Genomic DNA, 24,580 nt, shown 5'->3' with positions numbered 1-24,580 from the left:
TACCAACCGGGGGCTCAGGAAGAAAGGCGAGATTGTTTTTTCTTCCCATTGTAATGGACGTTCAATGGGAGGCATCGGTGCCACCGAACGCGTGGAAAGTGTAAAGACGCAGGGTGCGACGCGAGGCGGCCATGTTGAGGGTGAAACGGGCGAAGGTGCCGCGGCCTTTGAGGGAGTCTTTTCATTCGGACTAATGGAAATGGAAAGGATCATTTAAACCCCCGTGCACATGCAGCACATGCAATTACACATGCATTCATATGCACAAGCTCTCAGACAAAAAAGCTGCACTATTTAGGCTAAATCCATTGTCAGAAAACAATGCACTGGGGAATCTGCAGCATTTTCTGCCAGGTCTCTTAGCACATTAGAACGTAATCTGCGGGGGCAATTTATTTCTGAAATGAACACCACAAATCAACACTAAATCTAACTATTCTTTGGACTTTAGGGGGTGGGGTGGGGGGGGGATTTACCTGTGCTTACATTAGCTTCTCCTTGTATTTATTCCCAGGGCACAGCCTCCTGGTGGCCTGCCTCCACTGCTGGTTACACAACATGCAGATGGTTTTGTTTGCCTCCATCAGCTTGCGTGCGTGCAACTGGGTGTGTGTCCACGTTGGCCATGGACAGAGAAAGGGGGGGGTGGAGGGGGGGGGCTGCCGAGAAATGCTCCTTGTGTGCCGCCTAATGTCACGTCATTATGGAAATTCACACTTCATTGATTAACTCAGAGGCTGTCATTTAGATTTGGAGGGGTAGCTGCGTAAAAACAAAAGGAGACGGACAGCCGTACCTGCAGATCCCAGCCGCTCAGGCTTCCTCAGTCCAGTTGATTCTAATCAAATCCAGAGTCGCTACAAACACAACCCATGTGAAAATATCTCACATGTGGCTCAGATGTATGTATATGTATGGGGGGGGGGGGGGGGATCTGTGTTTGTAAGAGGCGCGTGTGTATCGGAGGTGGCGTGAGCAGGGGGGAAGAGATTGCCTCAAATTGATTCCCCTTCGCCACGCGTCCCCCACCCCGCTGCTGCGCTCGCTGCTCGCCCTGCAGCGCTCAGAGACAGGTAGTCGTGTCTATCTCCCCCCCAACACAAATCGAGTGTGACAGGTGTGCTATCTTCCCGTCTTTCCTGCCATTTACAGCCCACAGAAATCAAAGAAGGAGCGCTAGGAGCAAGAAAGAGGATGATTGGTAACAGGGAAATGAGGTACTTTGTCATCATCGGGGCCCACTGATTGGGCTTAGGGGGGGGTTGTTTTTCCCTTTTTGTTTTTTTTACTTTTATTGGGAGGCGGTCAAATCTGCAGATAAACAGTCCAATAAAATATTATTTTTAGCAAAAGCATGTACATGCACAGTTGCTGCAGAATTCCCAAACTTCAAGAGATCTGGCTTGGTGTGTGTGTGTGTGTTTGATCTCCGAAATGTCACGGGACGCAAACCATGACCCGCTCTGCCTCGACCAGCCCCCCCCCCCCCACAGCTGAAACAACAGCGTCCTGCAGGACAACGCGGGCGAACGCGCTTGCACACTAACCAGCAGTACAGTATGTCATCAAGGCTCACACACCAGGATTAGCCGGGAGCCGCGTTACGCGCCGAAGACTACCGCAGAGCATCCATCACTAAGGATCAAGCTTGGGCTTAAGCAAATGGATGACAAGGGATAGAGCCGGTCGGCGGCTAATACTAGCTCACTGTATCACATTGATTTTCACAGCCGTGTCGTGGCCGTGTCGGTAAAAGGCTGAAAACATGAATGGCTGCACTTGAACACAGTGTTTTTGTTTATTTGTTGATGGAGCATCGCTGGATAAAAGACAAAATGTGTGTGTGTGTGTGTGTGTGTGTGTGTCACATCACTTTGTATGTTCACCTCCAGCTAATCAAGCAGCTACTGAGGATTAAATGTGGTGTCAAAGCATGAATATGTGCTGAATTGGTTTATTTAACGTGTTGCCCATATCACAGCATTTATATCTTATGTATTTTGCTTTTAAAGAAAAAGACTTAAGGAATTCTCAGCAGTCCCTTAAGTTGTCAAATTGACTTTAACTCCCTACTGAGGAAGTATGAAATAGCGTTCCGCATTTATGAATATCTCTGACATGTAACATGTGATGAGCCGTTTCTCATGTGAAACACATATCCACACTGATCTGAGGAGGACGTCGGACGTCTTAACAATGTCTTTTTCATGCGCCGCTGTTTAATTGGTGCTCGCGACCAAAGCTGTGAAGACAAAATCTTATTACTTCACCCTTTCATCAGTGTGGTTTCTGTCTCTCTCTCTCTCTCTCGCGCGCTCACTATCTCTCTCCCTCTCATGCACAAATGCACCCACATTGTGTGAAGTGACTATTCCATTTAGAGAACTGTCAGAACATACCCCGTGAGCACATCAGCCTCTTCCTATCCTCTGTCAGCTCTAGCCGAGGCTGTGTGGGGGTATGTCAAAAATGTGCAGGGATAGATAAAACCCGTGGAGCCAAACAGCTTTGTTTCATTCACTCGCTTTCTCTTTTTTTTTCTCTCCCTCCTCCTTCCCTTCTCCTTCTCCCTCTCCCTCCTTGCCTTGCATAGGCTGTGAATACCCTGCATCTGAGAAATCAGACCAGACTGACTCACAGGGCTCTGTGAGCCAGTGCCACCGAGGCTGCCAAAGCATGCTGGTGCCAAGCTGTCCCACCATGCACAGAGCCAGACCCACGCTGCTGCTGCCGCTGCTGCTTGTCCTGGGTCTGCTCCTCCACCTCGCCGACGCTCAAAGTAAGTGGACCGTTGGCTTTCACGTGGGGGCCTCAAGTGTTGTGTCCTGCTTGGATGGGGAGGGGGGGAATTGTGTGGCTGCTTTTTCATTGATCATCGGACGCAAAAACTTCAAGTGCCACATGCAACAAATACAGTAAAGTTGTTCATGATAGACACAAAAACACACACACACTGGTACGTACTGTCGTAAGACTGCTGACCTCTGGGGGGCACATTACCACCACTCATACAGAATCTTCATCTCATACGAAATTCTTATAGTAAGTTTATTTAACTATAACAACTTCAAATATAGATTAATTTATAACACTACTTCCCTGTATAGCTGCTTTTTGAGGAATTCAAATTACAGGGGGGGGATCAACCAAATTTGTATAAATAAATGTATGAAAAAATATCAAATTTCCCCATAACTCAAAAATCATAATGTTACAATATATTATTTTGTTTGAGCGGAATTTGATATTAAAAGCCTGATGTTCTATGAAGTACGAGTCAAGACAATAGAGATGAACAATGTTTGTATACTCCAGAGGGGATGTGTCTCCATTAATACCGAAACCAAACCCTGAACATTACGTAATGTCAAAACACAAACAAGACTTGTTAATTCAGAAATATTGTGTCCAAATATTAGAAAAGTATCAGGTTATATTCAACAATGTAAAACCAAGTGAGTAAAACAATATAATAATCACTCACAAATAGAGTCCAGCCACAAATTGTTTGTCCTACCATCACAAAACTAGGTTGATATCTAAGAATTGATGTTGGTCCGTCTTACATTAGAGAGTAATGAATGAATATCCAGTCATTCATAGTGGGAACAATGTCACTGAATGGATGTTGTGTGAATTTGCTGTCAGTGTCTCAATCTGAACTTAAAACCATAACTGATGCTTGCTGCTTTATTTTTAGATGATTTCAGATTCATTTGATGTAGATGAGATATATTTAAAAGGATTTTTATGTAAAATCCTGAATCAAAATCTAGCAAGGCTATTGGGAAGTTGTAATCTTATGACATTTTGTGCTTCTCCCTCCCTCCCACACACACACACACACACTAACACACACCAATATTCTACCGCCATCCATCTCTTCATCTCACAAAAAAACATCACAATCTGTTCGAGTCTCTATTTTCCAGCTCAATCTTTCGCCACAAAAACTGTCCCGTGAACCAGAAATGCTCGGGCCTCCGCCAAGAATCTCATGATGAGAAGTCATTGGAATTGAGTTACTTGACACCAGACACCTGCCCGTTGATGTGTGACAACAGTTTTCAAACCTCATTGAGCTCATGGTCCTGCACCACAGCATCACCCACCGGTTTTTGCCGCCCTCTCCTTTTTCTTTTTTTTTTTACACTAAGATCCATGAATCATTAGCCTCTGGAGTCACAGAGGGATGAATAAAAAGTTTTATTGCTCCCTTTGCGCCGACTGCTGCCCCTCAGTTCAGCTGAATATCTCTGAATGAAGGGATCATTCACCCAAGGTCATACACAACCGGAGCCGCGCAAAGTGAAATTGATGGGCGAGATTTTCAACTTTGTGCTTGAGAGATGTTCCCTGCAATCTGTTCCAATGTGCTTTATTTTTTCTTCCCGGGCTCCCGCTACATATGTCTCACAGCAGGGGGAGCGGCAAATGGGGAAATGTACTCTCCGTTTATTCCCCGGTTTTATGTGCAGCTCTCGAATTTATTGACACAATTTAATTACGGGACCTTCCCCAAAAACAGCATTAACGGTCGATAAACGTTAGCATTGAGAAGGGGGGGGGGGGGGGGGGGGGGGGGGGGGGGGGCTCTTTAGTAGCTATCCTCTCAGGGATGCTCACCCTCCACAGTCTAGCGTGAATTTACATAACAGCATTTGACGAGAGAAAGAACAACACTATTGCCAAAATCTCCCCTTTAGACAACTGTCTTAACAAAACGTCCACTCTCGCGTGTCCAGACATTCCAGTGTCACATTTGAGCACAAGTGTAACAGAGACCTGCGCGAGTGCAGTCAGCAGCAGCCCCCCCCCCCCCCCGAATCTTGACGCCTCTGTGCTCACCATCCCCCCCATAAACCCCCCATTAACTTCCTCCCTATAGCCGTGTGCCTGTTAGCAGCTGCTGATGCCCCCCGTACCCTACTTGGACAGCTGTGCCGGGTCATCATTTCAAAGCCAAAACAAACTTATCGTGAGGTAGCCACAGTGGCTGTGCGTTAATGATTGGGGAGGTGGGGGGGGGGGCAGGAGCCAGAGAGCTCATGGGGATGAGGCACGTGTGTCTCGTCTTGTGACTGAGGTTTGACAGCAAGTGGCTGTTCATAGCCGGAACCACTTTAGGCCTTACACATGAGCCCTGGGATTTATCTATGCCCCGTTCTCTCCTTGATCGCCCACATGCACGTGTTGTTCCTCCCCTCCCCAACTCCCTTCTATTGTTTTTCCCGCTAATTGCCAATTTTCCCCTCATTTCTGATTTGGGCTTTTTTCTTTTCCGCCTGTGTTTTTGTCCTCTCCCCACCTTCTCCCCCTTGCTGTTGGGAAGCAGTGCCACAGCCCCCCTTCCAGCAACTCAGAAGCTCTTTAATTTCCTCTACTGTGCCGCTGCATATTCATAGGCAGCCCAGACACTCTGGGGTTCTCTCCCCATCTGTGGTTTGCACTCCGGACCAAAAAGACCTCCGTTTAGTCGGCTCCAGACTAACCCCTCGGCACACAAAGAAAAAACCCGCCTGCGTTTCCGAAAAGAGAAAGCTGCCCTCTGTTGGTGCTCTGGATCCATTTGGGTGTGAGCAGGCCTCCGGCTGTGGACATGGTGGAGGATATGAGACATGCGAGAGCAGAAAATGGCTGAGTCGGCCTGCTCAACAGATGGCACGATCCTCAGAGCCAGTCCTACCCCCTACCCCATACAGTGGACACTATGGCTCCCTCTCTCGAGGAAAATGCCAATCAGGCCCCAGAATAAACACATATTTCTGTTGATTCGTCAATTGGGCTGCGACCACGTGAGACCTGCATGTAGCTTGGAGAGACATAATGGACTCAAAATGCCTTGTGAAGGATTGTGTAGCTATATTTCTCTTTTTGGTCCGTTGGTGTGTTTTCAATCTGTCATTGTTTTGTGTTTGGCCCTCTCTCTCTCTGTAGCCCTCTCTCTCTGTAGCTCTCTCTCTCTCTCTCGTTTTCTCCTTCACCCTGTCCCCCTCACTCTTCAAATGCAGCCCATTTAATTTGTGTGGCAAATTGGGCTTGGCAATCGTTTGAAAGAGGGGCATAATTGTCCCCGGTGAGCCAAGGGGACAGAGGCGCGAGAGAGGAAGAGCAGGGAGGCGACAAACAATTCCTCTGTGTCTTTTGCGAAACAGTAATGCAAAAAGGGAAGAAAAAAAAAACCGTCGGGAGGATGAGAGGAGAGCAGGAAGCATTTAACATTTCCACCTGGGCAGGGATAAATCCGGCTGAGGCTTCGGTGTGGATAGCGAGACTAAATAGCTCAGGTGATAGACTGTTCCATGGAGCAAAAACATACCTGGTGTTAGAAGTAAAAAAGAAAAATGTATTCCCACAGGCTTTTTTGTGATTGAGCTACAGTTTGCACACATCAGCCCTTAATGATTGAGCTACATTACCAGAACAGGCTGATCTGCAAATGTGAAAACTGCTGACTGTTGTGGGACATTTCTTTCCTCAATGAACAAACTAGATGAAAAAAAAAAAATCATTGACAATATGCTGAGTAACATCTGTAGGGAAAAAAAAAACACTCTTTAGCCTTTCACACCACTTGCTGTGTTGGACCCTGTCAAACCCCTGGGCTGAATAGCTTTTAACTGATTCCTCCCATTACTGGTGGGTGTCATGGTGGAGGTCCCTGCGAGCCAGCACGCGTCGCTTTGACACGTCAAATGGGTATCGACAGGGATCCGCCAGCCTCTCGGAACATTAAGACGTTCACACCCGAACCCAATTTCTCCCACTTGTGCTTATTTACAGGCCGCTGTGTGTACAGGAGCACGCACACGCATCAGCAGGCATCGAATATACTGTATGTGTAATGCTCTTGAGCAACATGGGACAAAAGCAGCAAATTGTATTTGCCTTTTTTGCCATTTCAAATAGAAAGTAGTAGGATTGTTAGAGCAATATTTGCTCAGTAATCAGAGAAGTTTTTCTCTCTTCTCTTTTACTCAGCGAAAATTGGACTCCAATGTTTGGCTCTATAAGTGGTGATTTGGTCGGCAACACTGCGAGTTGAATGCAGATGGTCGTGACTACACTGTCTTGCAGTGTTATGATATTAGTACGCACAAATAAAACACAAAAAAACCCGGAGGACACATGTCGAGATGGACAAGTAACCCAAACCCTAAACATGCGCACACACACACACGGCCATTCAATGAACACAATGTCATCATAGTATGCAAAAAAGCAGAGGGAAGATGAATGAACAAGTCCCAAATAAATGCACGCACGTCCGCCCCCTAAACACGATCACCTTGCAGCAAGTCCAAGAGCTAATGATACTCAGTTCCCCAGATGACATCGGGGCTGTAATATGTGTGTTTTATGCATGCCCGACCTAATATGAATTATTGTAAAATAGTGTTGTATTTGCATATGAGCTTCCGGGCTGTACTGGAATTAGCATTTTTACAACAGCTCAAATTAAATCCCTCTGCTTAATTTGCCTGCATGCTAATTTGATTTAAATTGAGTCTATTCCGTTCCCTTTTACACTCGTATACCCACACAGTGCTATCATAAAAACCACACACACACACACACACACAAATTCAAGTACATGCACACGTATGAACGCACACTATGTACTCTTAAGAGCTGCAGCCTACATTGCACCACCCCACACACTGCCTGGTCACGTGCCGAATTAGACACACAGATAAACACGCGGAGCTCGCATTGCGTGTGTATCCGCAGAAAACTGGCATTAAGAAAAAGAGGTGTACAGTACCCCGTCGCTGCTTTGATCCAACTTTAAATCACTGCAATCCCCGAGTCTACCGCCTCGTTTATCATCCTGCCGGACACTGCTCAAGTGGAAATCTCATTGTTGGCTCCACTCGTTCATTTCAAGAACCTGCCTTTGTACAGTACAATCTTCTTCTTTTTTTTTTTTTGTTCAAGCAGCATCGACGGAGAGGAGAGAGCATATGCATCATGTTCACACTTCAAATATGTGTGATGAAAGCACCTACGGCTGAGTGTGCCAGCACTTAATTAGCATCTAGATGTTTGGATGAAGACCCGGTGACAGGACGAGGAATCGGAGATGGGACAATGTTATCAGTGCCAGGCAAGATGCTTCTCGCTCGCAGGTCGAACAAGATATGCACCGAGTTGGTTTTGTCTTCTTTTTTTTCTTCTGCTTTGGGTAAAAAAAAAGCCTGAACCGACTGCTTGTCAACCGTGTGCCGTGCAATTATGTTCAAAGGTTGCATCAGGCCCCGTGATTAACTCCATGAATGCCGATTTCTCTGGCAACTACACTCAAGTGTATTATTTGAGGCCATTAGCTTCATCTCTGGATTGCAGTGATTTCGCGTTGCACTCAGACCGCGGCATCGCACAAAAGAAAAAGCCATTTTCACCAGACTCCTGACCCGCCCGCTATAGAATAGTTGCATACAATATGGAGAATATGTTGTACATGCCCAGATGCAGGTAATTAAAGGCTAGCCCCGAGCCACTAATGCTATGCCTAAGTGCACTTATGTCTCCAAGACACATTGACTTGGAAATGGCGGGGTAATTCAACCACGCTCAACCGTTCATGTCTCAGAGAGTGGGAATATTGACAAGACAAAAGCAGCGTATGAGCTAAATTGTAAATCCATTGGAGTGGCAATCAACAATCTCGCACAATAAATCCATACTTTTTGAATACCTCGGCACGAAACGAGCGGGTACTGTGGAATGGTATGGATTTCAATGAGTCTGGCACCGCCTTATCTGTCCTCTGAGTATTTAAATCCCCCCCCCCCCCACAAAAAACCCCATCACAAAACAACAGAGGGTCATGTTAGCACAAGATGAGGTTTCTAAACTTGCATCGCCTCTCCGTCTCTCAGACATGCACAGACCCACACAAAGGGTACCTTGTAGCAGGCCTTTGAAGCTGGGATCATCCGGCAGTGAGCTGAGCATAATGGCTGCTGTTTTGCATCTGCCTCGGCTTACACTTGGCACGATTCTGGCCCTCGCTGGCGTGTGTGTGTGTGTGTGTGCCGCCTCAAACGCTACGTCAGTGAACTGTGTAACGGGTGCAGGTGTTTCGTGACATTGCCACAGTGACAGTGCAATTAATGGATTAATGCTGGGGCTGCAGCGATGGGATTACTGGACCAGTCAAGTTTGAAATACATCAGTGTTCGCTGCACAGATTACGTTTTACTGCAGCGTGCAACGCAGAGCAAGAGTGCAAATCATGTAGCCAGAGAAGACAGTCAAACAAAAACAGACTGATTCAAGGCTACAGCCATACCACTATGTATTCATTTAAAAATGGCATTTTCAAACTAGATTGATATCTGTCCACGAAAGCGTTTTGGTCCCGAATCAGTTTAAATCCCAAACACGCCTGAAAACACATATCACATGACCACTCGTGTCGACATGGGAATAATAATAGCATCCTCTCCTGCACATATAGGAAGGTGCACCGTTGTAAAATGCAGAATTTAACTGCACAACGGCGGCTAGCAAAGACAACAGGGTCAGCAACGCTTGTAAAAGACCATCAATGGCAATCAAACATCTCCGGGCCAGATTCAATATGCGGCGCCGGAGATTTCAAACTCAGACGGGGCCAGCAGCGTCTCCAAACTTCTTTGTTTTGGCAGCTCTAATACTCAGTGGTGTGAATGTGTCTGTAGCTGAGTGGATGCGTTGGTAAATAAAAACGTAGCAGCATTGAAGTAGCCTGAGATGTTTCTATACTCTTAAAGTCCCAACCCCAAAAATCTAATTAAACCTTTTTAAATACAGAAATACAAGTCAAAATGGCACCATGCACTTCCACTATATTTACAACCACTAAATATACTGGTGGAGATTGTCTGTGGCTCTTTAATGTGTCAGTGTACTCTTGTGGCGGTGGCTGATTTATCTGCCGACTCCATTAAGTATGTTCTGCACACAGGTATCCCAGAATAAACGCTCATTAAATGCAGCTTCAGCGTTTGACTTTTTATGATTTCGTGCTTGTAAAACAGACCTGTGATTACAGTTTCAGCGAGTATTACCACCGTGTCACGAAGATGCATTCAATTACCGCCCGGAAATATATCGCACTTTGTTCTAAGGAGCAAAATCCTGCCTCCCTGCTCTGTGTGTTTGGAAGGAGGGAGCCTGTTGTATACACTTTTAAAGCCCACAACTGTTTGATCATAAAAGTGTTTTCGAAATTCTCTCTGTGTGCGCGGCCGTGCTCGTGTGGTTAACACCTGGCCCTCGGCCGGAGCTTTTTGGTCCCACACCAGGGGTCTTGAGAGTGCGACTCATCGCACTGATCTCAGCGCAGCACATTTGTGTGCCTGTGGGGTATGTTGAGATTCTGCAGTGGGGTTAATGGTCTAACCCATTCATCTCCACGGAGTGCCTCAGGGCAATCTCTCAGTCCCAGCTAGAAAAGCTCATATCCCCACCTTCATGGCCTCGGCACTCTCCAATGCTCAATGCCGATTGGGAATCTTTATGCCCTAAAGCTCCTCTTGTCACAGATGATTTACATTTGGCGGAGTGATGGAGTGAGTGCTCAAAGTCCGTCTTTGGAGAGCCGTCTTTCTCACCTAATACTCTCTCGCACACTATATCTGTCACTCTTCTCTGTCATTCTGCCCTCTCACTTTATTTGTTCGCTTGCTCACTCATTAACTCACTCACTCTCTCACACACACACACACACCATGGGACTTGCGCTCGCTCCCTCTTTGGCGTCGCTGCACCATCAAGTGAGTCATGCCATTTGAGGAGCTGAGATTTATTGTGACACACGGCTTTGGTGTGGTTTATTAGTTATGGCAAATGAGAATGAAAGGCTCCATTGAGAGGTGGAAACGCTCTCTCACACCACAGCCAGACCCATGGGCTCTTCCCGTTGAAACTGAGCCAAGCTCTTTGTTTCTAATGGTGCACTCCTCATTCCATCACACCACGGAACATGTAATATTCATCCTCTCTCTCACGCACACACACACTCACACACACACGCACAATTACTGAAGGGTCCCCGGACATTTACGAGGTGTTTATATAGCATCCATCATGGCATCCATGAGCAGCCTGTTTCTCCTTAGGTTTAATATTCCCTCTGCGCCGTCACTCACGTCATTCATCATTCTCTCATCAACTAATTAATTGCCGCAATCCTTTCCATCACTTGAGTCGCGATGTGGGGTATTTCAACTTAAGTGAGGATCATTTATTTACAACAGAGAGGTACTTGGACAGATACAATCAGAGTGGTCAATTTGCCTTGAAAGTTAAGACCTCCCTCCCTCCCTTCATATTAGGAACGTTAACACGCAGTCCAACATATTTCATCACAGAATTCCGTTCAATCTAATTCCCTCCTTATGCAGTAATTTGTTATTCCAGTCATCCCACCACTTTTATCCCCTTCACTCTCATAGTTAGTACTATTAGTACTGGGGGAGGGGGGGGGGGGGGGGGGGGGGGGGGGGGAGGGTTTGATCACGTCAGGATTTATGCCTACGTGGATTTCTTTGAGGACACATTCCCAAAAAAATATATAACACATTATCAGGGGGGGGAGTCTGGGAGAGATTCCTTTTTCACTCCCTCATTCCCTCTCCTTCCACTGCCCGCATGGGTAAAGCAGAAATTTCACACCGCATGATGTGTTGCCTCTCATTACACAGCTCCATTTAATTGGCTGCACTTTCCCCCCGTTGTGATTATTCAAGGAGAGATGTCCACAGAAAAGGATAAGCTGTAGTTTTGCCATTACGTCCCCACGGGGACAGCCGTATTTGTGTCTTTGGTCAAATTATGCCGACTCTAGTCAGCGGGGGAATGAAAAAAAACGCCCAGGAGATATTAATCAGTTAACAGGTAGCAGAGGGCCACTGTGTGGTCTGGCTTAATATGATCAGGTCAGATACTCGGTTGAGCCCCATTTCTGCAAATTGCTTTCATTCTGCATCAAATACAAAGTTTGTTTCAAATCTCATTATCAAGCAACTCACTGAAAACATGAAATAATGAGTTTATTTAAAATGATCATGATGTGACAGATTTTTTACGAGGCAATTCAACGCGATTTCGCATCTGTGGTGTAGTGTGAAAAAACCTTATACAGATGCAAATTCCTCCATTTTATTTCACGCACTCCCACATACAGTATCCGACATGTGAAGATCCCCCAGGCAAACAGTATGTATATGTAATATGCTGGCAGTAAAAGCAGTGCACGGCTATACCCGCAATCATGGTCTGAGAGGAATATGTATAAAAATAGCACAGTCTTCTCCACAACACCTAATGGAACCAAGAGAGGGACAGTATGGCATTTCTGTAATAATATGCTTTCATTCTCCATTACTGCCAAAGAGCACCGCTGATCAGATGGTCTGGAAAATCCACTTTGACCCCCCCCCCCCGCTATAAATAACTACATTCTGTGATGTCTGCCTCAGTGATATATACGAATAATACAACTGTGGACAAATGAATGACTGAATGCCTTGGAACTAAAAGCAACAATTGACGCACCAGGGAGAGAAAATGTCGGAGAGAAGGAGCTTAGACGGAGATTAAAGGAGTGGACTGATTGACTTTCAAAAGGCATCCAAAACCAGATGAGGTGATACTAATGAAGGAAAGCTAATATGGGGTTACAGGGATTTCTTTTTATGTTTTTCTTTCACTGCTCAGAGATAATTTCCAAAAAAGTAATCCTGAAGCGTACAACTTAAATCCCACAGATATGATTTGGCTCCTGACATCTAACGTTCAAAAAAACGTGCCAGTCAGTGCGAAAAGAAGCCTGATGGGGGTAATGGGGTTGTAGTTGCCACTGGTGATGTCAGAGTTGAAACATCATCAGTCACATCACAGCAAGTGCAGGGGGGGGGGGGGGTCAGGGGTTAAGGGGTTAGGGTCAGGGGTCCCGAACCGCTCATCCAAAAACACTTCACAGTCAACACTGCACTTCCATCAGAGTCCTCAGAAACACAGCCACCATGTTTGAAGTTCATCGTGTGGAGTGGTTGTCGAGAAAAAAAAGAAAAAAAAATCAGAGAAACAGGATCTGAAATGTTTGTAATTAAAGTGAAAAGGTAAACAGATGAAAGGTGCTGCAGTTTGGGTCGCATGTCACATTTTGATCTCGTTTCAAGTCCCTTGTCGCACACGAGACAAACAAAGTCAACTTTTATCTCGAAAGTATCACTCAGAAAATGTAATGACGGCCGACTTCCATCAAAGCTCGGAGGCAACGTGAATTAGGTGAATTGCTTTGTGTGTGCAGAGCCGGAAATCCCCTTGGTTGTTGTGCTTTGTGCTGCTGGTGTCATTAATATTATTATGGGGAAAATGCAAGCTGTAGAATAAATGGTAAAAATAATATAGGTTTGTATGCAGAAAAAAAAGAAAAAGAAAAGCAATCTTTTCTCTTCAAACGGACAGGAAGGCAATGAGCAGCGAAAATAACCCAGGTCCAGGCAACTTAGTGGTAATCAATCGGTTGCATAGTGACTAAAGCGATTCAGGGCTGGCAGACGGGGAGTCACAATAATAGCAAACACACACACACACACACAAAAAACAAAACAGAACCATGAGAGGGGGGTTCTTATCTCGGGATGACTGCTATCTCGTGGAAGACGGCCACTTTTGTTTTGCCGGGGCCTCATTGTGCGGCATCTTTGAAATCCACGAGGGCTTGTTACACAGCATTCATTTTGTTTCATCACTCGCAACAAAAGGCCCCGACTGACATTATTTGAGATAGTTTGTTTCAGGTACAATGAGAGTAATTATTCGGGCTGCGCCGAGACCGCACGTAAGAAAGCAATATTACGGCCGATGATAGAATATTGCAGCAAATTGTTAATAAGAGCTACAAAAACAACAGAATCTTTTTTTAGGCTAATTTCGTCAGTGCACCAGCCCTGCGTCAGGTATTGGATTTTTTTTAAGGCTCGCTACTAAATGACAAAGTTTGAGTGGCGCCGCAGAGTCCGATGTGTGGTCAAGGTCGCCTGTGGTAACAACAAGAGAAAAACATTCGGGTCTGAGTCACTTAATGAGCAAAAATCAAAGTGGCCTCACGCTGGCACTAAAACTTGTGCAACATCTAAGGCACTCCTGGGTCCCCGGAAATTTTTTACAACTCCAGGAGAAAGGAAAGTTTTCCTCCTTAGAAATACTAGTTTTTTTTATCATCTCCCTAACGTATTCAGGTGCAGTGGAGCCGGGGCGTCCATCACATCAGGAAGCCGTAGAGCGCGCCCCTTGGTCACGCATGCAGAAAACTGCGTTCACGCCGCCCCCCCCCACACCTGCTTCTCAGAAAGTAGATTTATCCACACGGCCACTGCTCTACATCTGTTCGAGATCTGGAAATATCGACCACGTGATAATTAAATTGTCCACCCTAGCTTGATATGGATTAATAATTGGTCGCTAATGCCCTCCTGACATTTCGCCGTATCGACGCGATACTATTTGCAGCGCCGCGCCGATAATCGTGACGCTCGGCATTCCTCATTTTGTCCCTAATGACGCCCATCAGAGCTGGCGCAACTTTTGCCTTTGGAATTACAAAGGAGTGAAATGGAAGTGAGAGGGGGGGGGGGGGGGGGGGGGGGGGAGGATGGATTCTATTCCTTGGGATCCATTATTCAATGTTTGGGCATTATCGCAGCGATATTTTCCCTGCCACACAAGAGTATTTATTTTCCGACGTCGCTCATTTCTTGATGCATAATCAGTCAAAAACAGAGATAAACCGCCGTGTCGCTCCAAACCCCGTGCGGAGGAGATTGTTGGACAAAACAACAGCACCACGAGGAGCACTATAAATACTGAGATGAGACGGTGGCACGGGCATCGGGCCACATCACCGCTTCGACTTCCTCTCTGCCATCTGCGAGTGTTCCTCCACTGGCACCCTCACAAAGGGCTTTGTGCGGTTTTCACCTTTGTCCCTTTTTTTCCGCGATGTTTAATTAGGTTATTTACTTCAGCCTCACCTCCTGGTGTTTCATTACAGCGGCCGCCGCAGATAGGGCTTCACACGGGGCAGGGGCAGATAAAAAAGTTAGGACAAAAGATGATAAATGTCGCGAGCGCGGACCGGAATGCAATCTGGCTGCTCCGATGCAGAGATGCTCTAATGGCTTCCCCGCAAGGAAAGGAGGGGGGGGGGCACTGTTGAGATGGCAACGTGATAAATGGTGCTGGGACGGCTGTAAGGACTGTAGGCAACACAAAGAAAAGAGTCATGGAAGGAGGGGGAAAAAAAACGAAGATGACCACAAAATGGAATATAATTAATCTGGACTTGGTCCCCCCCGTTTTCCTGACAAATTCAGCGCGGAAGAAGAAGAGGAAGGGAAATTGTTTTTTAGGTACGTGCTCACCCAACCTCCCCGTTTCCCTCCCCACCGTTCCATTTTCCTCGCGGGTCGAAATGGCAAAGGGACGTATGGGTTCTGACAATGCTCCAGCACCTGTGGAATGATTAATGGCGGGCGGACTCGCCTTTCATGCTTGCAGAGTGAAAATATCGGCTCCAAAAAACACACCACCAAGGAGAACTCCGCCATAAATATAATTCTTCTGCTATTTGCCGGTGCATTACGCTGATGTAGGTTTTGAGGGAAAGTTAAGGAATAATCACTGTGGACGTTTTTGTTTGCACAGAAGTAAATAATGCCACTTTTTATGTACTGTATTAAATCTCCAAATGGATTTAAAGGTAAAATACCGTAATGTACGTTTATTTTATAGATAAGACAGACATAAGAAGCATGAGAGAAGAATGAAAGCTCAACTACATATCACATAAAAGAGGTAATTTATGGATTGGTAGTTTATAACCTGAACTGTTAATAACAGACATATAGAAGACTATATATATATATATATATATATATATATATATATATATATATAACCTTCTCAGGATGTATCTGAACTTTATATTCGTGGTTTCAAACAACTGACATTTCCATTCACATTTATCTGATGGCGTCGGCCCGGCACGGTAATAAACCGCCTCTCCGTCTCAGTTTGACCCTCCTCAAGTTGAAAAATCATTTTATGAGTGGTGTGTTCACTTTATGGGCTCGAGTGCACGCGACTTCCTGGAATATTCATGAAGTCGCCGCTCATGCACGAGCCAACGTGTCGGCTCTCTGCTTCACCTTTAATCTATGTGAGAAAGCGGATGAAGTCGTAAGTCACCGAGGAGCGGCGGCACCTTCTGGCGTTTTGGGACGACGACAGTGGCTTTTTTTACTCTCTCCATCACAGTTTCACGACTCCACATTAAAAGCCGATAGCCCCGGCCATTAGTCACGCTTGTGCTTTGAGAATAATCCAGGCAACTGGGGGGGAAAAGGGGGGAATTGTAGATCGATATATAGGTCTTTGCATTTCGTGACGCTCCTCCCTTCACAAACGCACAATCACATCATCTTGGACCCACAATTAAACGTCGGAGAGTGTTTCTATTCACATTTTCAAACACTTAGTGCATAAGAGCCACACACACTTACTCGAGCCTATTACTGCTGGCAAACATTTGCGCCTGAGGCCGGGCCGCCATCGCTCTGTCAACTGCAGCTCCGTTTGGCGAAGGGTGAAAAGAACTGAGGAAGAGAAGCGTAATCAACTCCGTCAGTCCAAAGGCCACGTCTCCGGTCCCCAACAGTCCTGTACCCGACGGAGGACCCTTGTCTTTAGAAACCTACCCCCCCCCCCCCCCCACCACCCAATCTAGCTTCTGAGAAAAACACATGCCACATTATTCGCGGGAACACAGTTGGAAGTACACAACTCAGAGAAGTACTTTTTTTAAAATATATATTTCATCACGTCTAAGATTTTCATGAAGCTATCTCCAGTTGTGAGCATGTAACTCCCTTTTGTTTGGTTTATCTTTTTGGCAGTTGCTTCTCCCACAGCACTTCTAATAGCCATCTGTGGTTTTTCTTGACTTGTTGTGACAGACTTCCCCGCCTGAACACGGCCACGTATTTCACCGGAAAAACTGAGACTATTTTCAAAAGAGGTTATAGGAACCCGCTGGCTGGGACGATGAAACGCTCCCATTTCTAACAGGTTGATGAATATAACAAATACGAAACACACCTTGAAAAAAAATTCTGACTCAAAAGCCAAAGTGTCTAGTATCACCCACACTGTAAACAGACACACACACACACAGTCATCCTCTACACTTCTACTCATCACTCGGTGAATCATCCCCACGTCCACACACGTCAAGACAGAGCCTTTCAGAAGTGATCTGAAGCACTTAATTTCACTGGATTATTTTAATTACGTCCCCCGGGGGTTGTTGTTTTTTTCGCTCCTGGGGTGACACCGCACTTTGTTTGGAACCCCCCACCCCACCCCACCCCTCACACACACACACTTCGCACGTCTGACCCTGATACCACCCGCCCTCGTTTGTTTCCCTCATCTGTAGCTCTTCAAAGAGACACACACACACACAACACACAACACACCACACACACACTCTCTCTCTCACACACACACACACACACACACACAAACACAAACACACACACACACACACAAACACACACACACAAACTGTTTTCTTCAGGGCTTTGCAATTAAGAATTCAAAGACCTCATCTTAGATTTACCGCACGCGGTTTAGCTGGAGACGTATTAATAAAGCGAGAGGTGACGAAAACAAGCCGCTAACGCGCGGCTTATGTGCCATCCTGCAGTATTTGCGTGTCACTTATTTAATGTAAAACTAACTAATTAAAATGTGATTAAACTGCCGACAATGAGAATAATTACTCAAATGTAATTAATTGGGCCAATTATGTGGCATTTTGACATGTATCGCGTTGCAGCTTAGAGACAATAATTCGACCACCAAAAATAAGTATGTCATAAAATGCTTTGATGGAAAAAATCATATTGGACAGGGAGCCAGAGAGCTGACAAACTGTGAATTGACAACATTATAAGAATACTGTACTGCTGCAGTTAGTCATGAAACTGAATAAATCACCGTATTAGTATCTGTTTCAAACTCGTATATATTTAAAGTTAGCAGCTTAAGGTTAAGTATCTGAACTGTTTCCACAGCTAATCACCTCCACCAGATAGTATCAATGAGGTTGTTTCTATGCTAATCCCCCCCCCCGCTGTTGGCTTAAAAAGGGGAAAAGGTGATTTTTCTTTAACCTCAAAAAATGTTTCAATTACGACCATTTCTCTTCCTCTCTTTTATATGCAATCCCTTCCCTCACTGCTGCATAAAATTAGTGGCCTGTGAAAGGTCACTTTGGTCCTTGAGTGACTGTTTGTGGTGCCTCCCCTGCATATTCTTTGTCCCCTGTAATAGCTTTTCGTTTTCGGAGGATAGCTGGGACTGCAGCTGGTTTTTGCGTGCAGAGAGATTCCTCCTCCTCCTCTTGCAACTAATTGCAGTTCAATGTTCCCCATTTTTCATCATATTTACTCCCAACAGATTACCCAAATATTCCCCTTGACTTCAGAATGTGAAAACCCGGCGGAATGTTTGCTTGCGGACGTGAAAGGGGGGAAAAAAGAATTAAAGGCCTATTTATTTGACCTCAAAAAGAAAAAAAACTTTATGTGTGACCTGGTTTTGCTGAACTAAGGAACATTTGCAGGATATCTGAGCTGGTGAGAGGAAGCCAGTTGTCATCTAGGCAGGATTGCTGGAGCATGAGCTAGTTTGCCCGTAAGCGCCTGAGAAAACACACTTCGGGGGGGGAATGTGTCACTTCTTACAGCCCTGACAACTGGCAGCCATCGGAAATGGCTTGGCACTACTTATCCATAAAATTACAGTCTGTTTAAATATACAATGACGAATCCCTGGAATGATTTGCGACATAATCCATCTCTGCTCCTACGGAGACAAATATGAGACCAGCTTTTTTCCGCGCCATGGTTGACGGCAGAGACAATTATGTGAAGTTTACGCTGTAAAGAAATAGGACAGGCCCGAGCGTGGTGCAGTTCCTCTCTTGAAACGAGCTGGTTGAATATGTTGCTTATTTGATTTTTCCATTCCGCTTCGCACGTCCGTATCTTTGGATTCCTGCTACATGTCGTGGAAACCAAGCGGCTTTGGAGATTGTCATCTGCAATGCGCCTTCATGGTGATATTTTCCTTATCAACCTCATTTAATTCTCGCACGGCATGTACATCACATGTGCGGTATTGGAAGCATTCAAAATCACACAAAATCATGTTCTTAGTATCTTCACATGTCATTACATTGGCAGTAAGCTGACATGGCCAAAGACTGTTTATCACTTCTGCCATTTAAAAAAAAAAACAACATCTTTTCAAGTCTGTGCAGCCCCGGCATGATAACTCTTGGCCATTTTGCTGCGGCTCTGCCATTTAATAAATCGTTCCATTGCCTGGTGGATAACAGAATGAACGAATGGGCTTTCTGTGTTAGTGGCTGCCACTGCCTATCCTATCAGATAATTAACTTTTTGCAAATAGACTGCGCTGACTACCAAACAGAGGAAGCCTGCACAATTAGAATTACTTATCTATGTTCCTTTCTTTTTCCCAGACGTTGGAGGAAAAACAAACAAGACAAACAAATCCAAATTTCATACTTCTTGCTTGACTGTGTTTTTTTTTTTTTCTTCTCCCCCCCCCCCCCCCCCAATGGTCACACACGAATTGGCTCCAGATTTGTGTATTCGCACATAAATGAACAAGTAATGAATGAGGGGAGATGAAAATGAAGTCTTATTGAAAGTGAAAGCCTCTGTGTTATTTTGCATCTGCGTTTGACAACCTCAGCCCAGATGTTCAGAATTTTCCGACAGGAGGTTCTAAGCGTTTTTTTTCCACCTCCCTCCCTTTTCCCTTTTTCGGGCTTTTATTTTATTTTTTACAAATTTAATATTGTTAGGTTGTTTTTACCTCAGGCGGATGGTCTCGCTCCGACAGTGGCGCGATTCAATATTTATACGTTTTCCTCCTGTTTGGTTTCCCCTGCAAAGTGAGGTGGGCTTTTCGTGTGGCTGATTCAGTTCCAGCTTTTTAAAACGTTGGGGGCCGTTTGAACAAAGCCATCTGTTTGAGTGGGCCGTTTTATTAAGTGACAAACTGAATCCCTCTACCTCGCTAATGTGTCCCGTGGGAGGCGGCGGCCGCTTGCGTGTGTGTTGTGTGTTGTGTGTGTGTGTGTGTGTGTGTGGTAGAGCAACAGATGCAGGTAGAGAGAGAGAGAGAGAGAGAGAGAGAGAGAGCGAGAGAGAGAGGTGTACAGGAGGTACAACTTTTCCTCTGCAAACATTGTAACTTAGCAGACGACACCACATCCGTGACGTGGCCGTCTGTGGGGGGGTAGCGGAAAGTTTTTGCCTTTATGAATCTACAATGATAATTGAACAACGGAGCCTTTCAGCTTCCATCTCATCCCACCAAACACAGGCTAAGAAGCCGAGCGCCGTTCCGCAAATAACCCCCTTTTTGATTTATTTAAAAGAACCTTCCAGAATTTTCTATTGTCCCACGTCCCTCCAATTTATTAATGTTGTTCTCCCATTTGCAATGTTCCCTCCAGTCCAGTGAGAATATTCTAACACCGGTGAGAGCATGCGTCTGTGCGTGCATGCACGAGTGCTTGATAGCTCGTGCACCTCTGGAGCCTCGCCCCCCCCCCCCCCCCCCCCCCCCCCCCCCCCGTCTCGTCAGAGAATCTGTCAGCGCACCGAATGTGGGACAAGAGCATTAACCATTCTTTTTGAAGCTGTTGCCGTTGTCTGTGCAAAAAGTGCCCCAACTCCTGCAGAGCCACAGCCAGAAGCCCAGACCCTGTGCTGCGGTGCCACTGAGCATGAGTAATACACGCTGACTGGGGTTAAGAAAGGCCTGTTGGAACAGGGTTTCTGCAGCGTTAGTCATTGGGAGAGGAGAATACACTGGTGAGTTGTGTATTGCAATGCATGGTGTGGTCGTCTTGTCTTTGAAGCGGCGCTTTAAGCGATGATATGCATTTATTTATCCACCGGAGACTCTTGGCGGCTCATGAGCCACATAGGAGACCCTGACCCTATCGCTAAAACGGACCTGCAGCCCCCTACTACCCGTATGCAGTCTCAATATTAATGTGTCATTAAGCTGCATTCTTGTATATTCTATTGAATTAGTTTTACATAATGACTGTTATGAATTTTGCTTATAGAGCACATTTAAGCAGTTGGGATGGGGAGGGGGGGGGGGGGGGGGGGGAGTGGGAGAAGGCTCGTATTATGAACTTCATTATGTGTGACAAGCGGCGCAATATTGATGGAAGAGCGGGTCCCCATCATTTGCACTGCATTAAAACCTCTGCAGTGAATTAATGTACTATTCCTGATCCAGTAATTAACAATCATTCTGGGGCCATATCCCTTTTCAAGTAATCACTAATTGCAATAAGAATTCCGGGTTTCCATTTAAGGCGAGATTACCGATGAGCATGTAATGCAAATCAGCCAACAGTTCTAATTAAGCTCCGATTCCTTTTCTCTCCTTCTCGCCGAGACCCTTTGTGTCCCCGTACAATGTGGAGTTTGTTTCCTCTGCATTACAAAAGACACATTTTTATCATAATGCTGCAGATAGAGAGCCGCGTAGTGCCCCCAAGAAAATGCTCTGTGCTCGTTGTTAGTTCCATTGATTGGTATGTGTGGTTTATCTCCCCTCTCTCTCTTTTTTTCCCCCCTCATATTTTTTTTTTGTTGCATTGTTTATCTCTGTGTTTGTGTGAGTACAAAACTCGTCCTTTTTTTTTTCTTTTCTGGCATTGGGTCAGATGTTTGTGAACAGAGTATAGACAGTTAATTAATCCACAGAGGGGATGTTGTTTTAGAAGCCACACATAATTCAGCTGCATTCGCAAAAACAAAAACCCATCTGTACACCGCTCTTTATTTGAATACCGTGATAATGATATTTCTCTGCAAAGGACTTTCGGAAAAAAGTGAAAGGATTATTTACAGTCCGAGGCACATGTACCACATGCGTGGCTTCTGCCCTCTCCCGACGTTAGCCGCCCCATCTCAGTCCGATTCGCTGCACTTTGCCGCCATTGTGGCGATTCATCAATATCGCAGAACTGTTACGCCGGGGGGCTTAAAGCTGCTGAATGAAGTTAATGGCATCTTTAAATGCCTCTTTCTTCCACCCCTATGTCCAAAATGGAGCAGAGCATTTGCAGAGTGACACCCAATGTGTTAGGATTAATTATCGCCCTTCACAACCCCACCTCACCCTGCAAGTTAAAGATTCAGAGAGGAAATGGCCCCTTTCATGCAAATGAAATTGAATATGTCAGTCAGTATAATTGTGAAAACCGAGCTGACTTGGACTGGTGTCTGTGCCGAATAGAGGTTCCAACAGAAAGTCGGTTTATTAATGTTCCCCTCTCCAGTCTTTGATTCATGCTCTTTAATGGCTTGGCAGATCAAACTTTAGTCTAAGGCGAGAGTCCTGATGACTTTAAATGTTTTGGCCATTATGAATGAAACCCAGACTCTGATCTCTTTGAGGGCAGTTTTTAAATCCAATGTTTGGCTGTGAGTTAAAGCCAATATCAAACAAACTTGTAATGAATGCAGATCCGCGAGATGCTGTGAACCCCGAGATATCCTTTGAGTTCAGCATGATGTTATCATTAGCCCCAGCAACCAACTCCAGGCAGCCTTGCACTTGACGTGTAGTCTGGCCCCGCGACAGGTACTCCCCTGTGCTCTGTGGAGCAGAGGCTTTTAATCCACTGCCAGTTCAACTCAACACGTGCAGAAACCCGGGTTTGCAAGGTCAAGGACAAAAACCGTGCAGTTTTAATTTGACTTTTTTAAATCAGTTGCTATTTTTAAGGTCTGTGTTTCATGACTGTTTTATTAATTAGTTTTATGTTTAGAAAGCTTCTGTTTGGTTTTTAGTCGGGAGGTGAGGGTGAGCTGGGACACAATAATGAGCGTTTTGATAGGAGGTCAAGCATCGCAGTACTCTACCTCACGTCTGACATTGTTAATTAGGTATATGATGCAATGCTGCCTCTCCAAGCAGACAATAACCACAGCAGTTTGTAAGGCACGGGGCACATATCATCCATCTATCCATCCATCCAATAGAGGCATACTTGGACATTTGTTGGGTCAAACACACTTACCAGAACTTAAAAAGATACTGCACACAGTTTTTTGAGCTGTAAACTAAATTATCTGACTGTTCTTTGATGAAATTCATTAATGCCGATAACGCCACCCAGTGTGTCAAACCATTTCTGACCTTGCAGGGCCAATGCTTACGTAGGGTCAACCGTTTGGGACATCTCAACGTCATTACATCGATATGTATTTGAGAGACACCTTCTAGGGCGTCCCCTCTCACAGCTCTGATCCTGAACGTGCGATCTTCCTCCAGTCAATTTAACTGACAAAGATGCTGAATGTGCAAGAGGATGATTGCATTAACAGCGCAATATTGAACAGCACCATTTCTACTTAAGGGTGAAATAAGGTCAGGTGCGAGCTAACCGCCCTGGTGTGGTGACGTCATTTGGTTGATTAACGACACCACTTCCTCCGAAGGCTTAAATACTTAAAAAGCCCCTCGAAAAGGAAAAAAAAAAATGATGAGGGTGGTATACAGTAGCAGCAACAGTAATAAATTTCATGATCTGGCTTCGCAGCACCCACACTGTTGAAGGCTTCCAATTTCCATTTATGTCCATCCATTAAAAAATATATAGTTCCAATCATGAAACGGTCTGCCCCCTCAGCCCCGTGGACATGGGTGTTCTTAAGGACGGCAAAGGCTTTCAGTCGGCCGCCAAATTATTAACATGGTATTGATCCATGAAAAACACAGCCTGTGGGAAGCTGCGGGGGGCTTCTTCCTTTCCAGTGACGGCGAATGGGAACGAGGTTACAAAATGACCTCGAGGGAGAGCAGGGCACACGTCGCTAACCTTTGAGCGAGCGACAGGGTTTACACCTCTCATTTGTTTGCCGGCAACAGTTTAGCACTGGATTAAGAGGTGCCCGGCCATGATATTATTCCATGTAGATTATGGTGACTTCTCAAAGGAGACGCCAACATGCAGCATAGGTAACAAATAGCGGTTTCATCACTTTAGATTAATTTTGCACGATTTAAGATAAATCAATGGTCACAAACTATGAACAGATCAGATATTCTCATCGTAGGACAACGGTACTTTACGGTAAAAGGTTTCTTCACGGCATGAGTTTGCACAATGTCTGCTCGTAGATCATCTTTTTCGGTTGTCAAGGTGCCGTTTGTTTTATTATTCAGAAAAATCCAAGGTTTCAATCAGCCTTTGTCTACCCGGAGCCATACAAGGAGTCCCGCAAAATGGATGTTTGTCAGCGGCAGACCTAAAATGGGGGTATGATGGCGATATCAGCGGCCATGTCTGTGAAAACACCATTACCTCCATGTCACGCCTCAATAACTCCACATTGTGCGACGACTCCCCACACACCCCCCCACCCCTCGATCCACCCCCATTCCCCTC

General features: G+C 45.5%; 1 protein-coding gene across 43 annotated transcripts in view; it reads left to right on the top strand.

Moving 5' to 3' along the window:
- The window catches only part of LOC117751967 (receptor-type tyrosine-protein phosphatase delta), a 209,584-nt gene that overhangs the window by 113,522 nt on the left and 71,482 nt on the right, over positions 1 to 24,580 (top strand). For all 43 annotated transcript variants that reach the window (XM_034569081.1, XM_034569066.1, XM_034569075.1 and 40 more), the window contains one exon: positions 2,594 to 2,779. In XM_034569081.1, coding sequence (XP_034424972.1) covers positions 2,677 to 2,779 — 103 coding nt within the window. In that variant the 5' untranslated portion in view covers positions 2,594 to 2,676. The remainder of the gene's footprint in view (positions 1 to 2,593; positions 2,780 to 24,580) is intronic.

Source organism: Hippoglossus hippoglossus, chromosome 18 (assembly GCF_009819705.1).
Source record: "Hippoglossus hippoglossus isolate fHipHip1 chromosome 18, fHipHip1.pri, whole genome shotgun sequence".
Classification (NCBI taxonomy): Eukaryota; Metazoa; Chordata; class Actinopteri; order Pleuronectiformes; family Pleuronectidae; genus Hippoglossus; species Hippoglossus hippoglossus.
This window is presented reverse-complemented; position numbering and strand designations above follow the sequence as displayed.